The sequence below is a fragment of the Triticum aestivum genome, chromosome 2B, assembly GCF_018294505.1.
Source record: "Triticum aestivum cultivar Chinese Spring chromosome 2B, IWGSC CS RefSeq v2.1, whole genome shotgun sequence".
Lineage (NCBI taxonomy): Eukaryota > Viridiplantae > Streptophyta > Magnoliopsida > Poales > Poaceae > Triticum > Triticum aestivum.
Window position 1 is genome coordinate 145,474,928 of NC_057798.1, and position 3,930 is coordinate 145,478,857.

Below are 3,930 nucleotides of genomic sequence, written 5' to 3' on the forward strand. Positions count from 1 at the left end.
ATGAATTGGCAGCATTTCTGCCAATTTCTCTGGAAAAAAGCAGCAAACATTACTCTGTTTTGGAAGTTCCTGAAGACACTGCAATCATCAGCAATAACATGTGGAGAAAATGTGAACTCTATTCGTGGTGCAAAATAAGGGATTCAGAGAAATTGTTCAGGATGCTTAGTTCTTTGCATCATCCCGCTTGCATATGGTTGGCATTTGAGCACGACAAAATCATCAAACTGTGACTAACTACTCCCTCCGTTTCTGGTGGAGAGCAAGGGCCAGGGCCTTGTTCAGGATGGGCCCGCTGGCTCTAGGCTTATTTTTGCTTGGGCTCTGGGCTCTGCATTTGTTGAAGGCAACAGTGCAGCACGCCAATGTTTTGCTGTTGTGTTATCCGGGAAAACAAGACCGAGCTGGTGTTCAGACTCAGGAAAAGGAAAATTCAAGATTCTCAACCAAAAAAAAAGGAAAAAGGAAATTCAGGATACCATCGAACACCGAGACAGAAAAAAGTGGAGCTTGCGATGTGAGAAGCTTCAACGCAGGCATGATGCAACATTTTTTTTCAGTCTAATGAATCGGCAGCATTTCTGCCAATTTCTCTGGAAAAAAAGCAGCAACAGCATTACTCTGTTTTGGAAGTTTCTGAAGACACTGCAATCACCAGCAATAACATGAGGAGAAAATGTAAACTTTATTCGTGGTGCAAAATAAGGGATTACACATGGATTCAGAAATTGTTCAGGATGCTTAGTTCTTTGCATCATCCTTGCTCCTTGCTTGCAGAGAGGAACATATCTAAACAAGATCTGATTGGAATTTGAGCACGACAAAATCATCAAACTGTAAACTAGAAAATAAATAAGAGACGAGTTGTTTTGCAGTCTCCCATGGGCGTAGTAACCACTAGAGATTCAGGGTTACATATGACAAACTTGATAGCATTCCACTCCAGCTAACTTTAACATGGTGGAATTTGTAACATATTCAAATGGACATGAAAATTTCTTAGGGGTGCCTGGATATGCAAGACTGCTATTGCACATAATTCGAATGAAAATCTAACATGATCTGAGAAAAGCCAAACCTATTTGTCAAATGGCTGCAATATGATGCAACCTTTTTCACATACTTGAGAATTAGATTACATTATCTCAAACCAAAAAAATTCTTCTAACCAAGAACTGTTCCAAACATGGTTATGTGCTTTACCACTCAAACGAAGTATCGTGAAATCAGAGATGAATCCATTGCATCTGTGCTTCAGCACACACTTTTCCGACTAGAGCAGTAGAATGTTTTAATAAGTCATAGATGCATACAACAATCATATACACAGAAAGTTACTCGAATGCTCTGCACAAATTCAGGCCAACAACTTTTTATTCATATCTGAAATCGATTACAGTGCGACTTGATAGTCGATACATTGAGGACTTGCTTAGCTCAAAGCTTCACCCACACATACACACAAGAGTTCACTAACCAATGTTACTCTTCGGAAACTGCAACTTTAACTCACTAAGATGCCAATGCCTAAGAATCCGATTCAGCCAAGATTAATTTTACAGGAGAGTCAGCATAGTCTCCAGACGCTAGGCAGCTCACATGATTACTGTGTGTATCGACAAGTTCAATTCTACTCCTTTTTTCCTGCTACAAGCCGGGTAGCAAACGGGCGTTTTGGATTTTGCGGCGAGGTGCCGGAATTGCAGTACATGAGTTTCCTTTTTAGGCTCATCTGCTTTACTTTGATTTTATTGAAAATGCCCTTTATTTACTTAAACCCTTAACTTAGGACCAGGTGTGGATGTAGTGTAACTATGCCGTACACATCTTAACAAGATTTTTGCTGCCTAGCTAGATGGAGACTCTGCTGACACTCTAGTAAAATTACTAATGACTGAACGGGATTCAAAGAACACTAGAAATCTTGGTAAGCAAGTGCAGAACCTAGAGGGACAAAGATTAAATGAAACTTATGTGTGCATGGTTTAGGAAGCAACTAAAAGACTAGGGAAGGCGTAATACCACTGGACGCAGCCAAGGAATTGGTTGCTTCCTTGCTCTGCCTTTCTCACTGCCGACTCTTCTCCTCTGATGTAAGACTAGCACCAAGAAGCTTGCACTGCTGATGATTTCCTTCCCCTGCTTCGATCACCCGTGGATTTGCATCGCTTGAGCAAAGTCCCGTCGACGAGCCATCTCGAGGAGGTGAGCTTGATAACGCCATGCTTGCTGTCGTGCTTGGAGCAGCTCCTCAGGGGACTTGGTCACGTCGGAGTAATGGATCCAGGGGTCGTTGAACTGCACTGTGTCCGCCATCTGCTCCACCTTTCGCCGGGCCTCCGCTCGGCTGCGCTCGATGTCGCGCCGACGGCTGGCCTCTTCTTTGGAGGCAGAGCGAGCCTTGTCGAGGAGAGCCATGGTGAGGCGAGCCTTCTCGATCAGTTGGCGCATGCTGATCGGCGGCTTCGGTTGCACACTGGGCGCAGCAGCAGTGGCAGGCAGTGGTGTAGAACCGACGAAAGAGCAAGCCTTGGAAGCGACCTGACGAGAGACCTTCTTCACAGGCGCAGCAGCAGTGGCAGGCAGGCAGATTGGAGCCTTGGAAGCCGGGCGCTTGCGGTGGTGGCAAGCGAGCTCCTCGCCTTCAGCCATCTGGCGTCCACGGGCACGGATCGCGCACTGGGCATCCACGGGGTCAGCACCAGCAGCAGCCGGCAAGGTGGTGGCAGGCCCAGGGCGCGCGGCGGAGGCAATATCAGTGGCATCGAAGGAGCCGGGCATCGCCGGCGCATGGCTGCGCTCTCCGTGGCTGACACACCAGACACGGACGGGATCAGCACGGGCCGCCTTTGCAGGAGCAGCGACATCAGATGCGGCCGTGGCGGCGTGGCGATGGGGATGCCCTCCATGATGGACGCCGTAGCGGCGGAGTTCTTGGGCGGCTGCGGCGGCCTCCTTGGCGAGGCCGTCTTCCTGGAGACGGCGCTGGAAGTCGGCGTCCCAGCGGGCGAGGGACTCCCGGGACTCACCGGTGGCCTTGGCAAGGCTGTGCTTGGTCCAGTACTGGAGCACCCTCTGGAGGGCGCGCGAGGGCACCCGCATCTCCAGCGGGAGGGCTTGGGCGGTGGCCGGGCGATAGTCCCACGCCGGAGCGACGAGCACCTTGCCGTCGGAGCTACGGAGCTGGAGCACCTTCGCCGCCATCGATGGCGTGTCCTGGATTGGATCTGGGGATCGGGGAGGGAGGCGAACGAATCGAGTTGGAGCCGCTGCTCCCGCCGCAGGCGCTTTTATTCATCGGAGAGCTCCTGGTTCTTGCCGGAATCGGATTACCAGCTGTCGCCGGCTGAACTGGAAATGAACTCGAACTCGAATTCACAGGGGGCAGGCGATGTGCGTACCTGCTGGAGCGGGGCAGGCGATGCCACCGCGCTGGTCCGACCGGCGTACGGGTCGGCCCGCGGCATCCGCGTCTCGGCGTGCGGCCACGGCCATTCCATCAGCGGGCAGGCGCAGGTACCCGAGCTCCTCCACGAGGCCGTCAGCCGGCGCGGCTCTGTTCCTCTGTTCTCCTAGTCTCTTCCTCTGTTCCTTTTCTTTGCTCCGGCCTCTCGGGCTCTGCTGCTGCCGAAGGCATTTCTTTTTTTAACATCGTCAAGACTTTTATTCCTCAAATTACCATATCGCTTGCAATTGCAAGTGCTTGGGAAATAAAGACAGGGATAGAATCATTCCAACTTTCAGAAGGTCTAGTAGTACTATAAGAATTTTAAAAAATCACACTCCAATAACCTAATAACCATGAGTATCTCAAAGACACACGTCTTTTTTTTGTTTGCGAATGAAAAGCTTTCATTAATTAAGTTGGATCATTACAATCTGCCTTATAAAATGTCTATCTCCGAGTACCACGCAGCATTATGTCCTTTC

General features: G+C 49.7%; 1 protein-coding gene across 2 annotated transcripts; it reads right to left on the reverse strand.

Annotated features, from left to right (window-relative positions):
* Nucleotides 1–1,356: 1,356 nt before the first annotated feature.
* On the reverse strand, nucleotides 1,357–3,633 carry LOC123043969 (translation initiation factor IF-2). Of its 2 annotated transcripts, none has more exons than XM_044466585.1 (2): nucleotides 3,402–3,633; nucleotides 1,357–3,308 (listed from the first exon to the last, which is right to left on the reverse strand). In XM_044466585.1, the coding sequence occupies exon 2, from the start codon at nucleotides 3,202–3,204 to the stop codon at nucleotides 2,149–2,151; it is 1,056 nt and encodes a 351-aa protein (XP_044322520.1). In that variant the 5' UTR covers nucleotides 3,205–3,308; nucleotides 3,402–3,633; the 3' UTR covers nucleotides 1,357–2,148. The 2 variants fall into 2 exon arrangements, with proteins under 2 accessions (XP_044322520.1, XP_044322519.1); XM_044466584.1 differs by having other exon boundaries at nucleotides 1,357–3,314.
* Nucleotides 3,634–3,930: the final 297 nt, after the last annotated feature.

Bases quoted from the DNA above. Each gene is read 5' to 3' on its own strand.
- LOC123043969 (XM_044466585.1), bottom strand. From the start codon at position 3,204: ATGGCGGCGAAGGTGCTCCAGCTCCGTAGCTCCGACGGCAAGGTGCTC.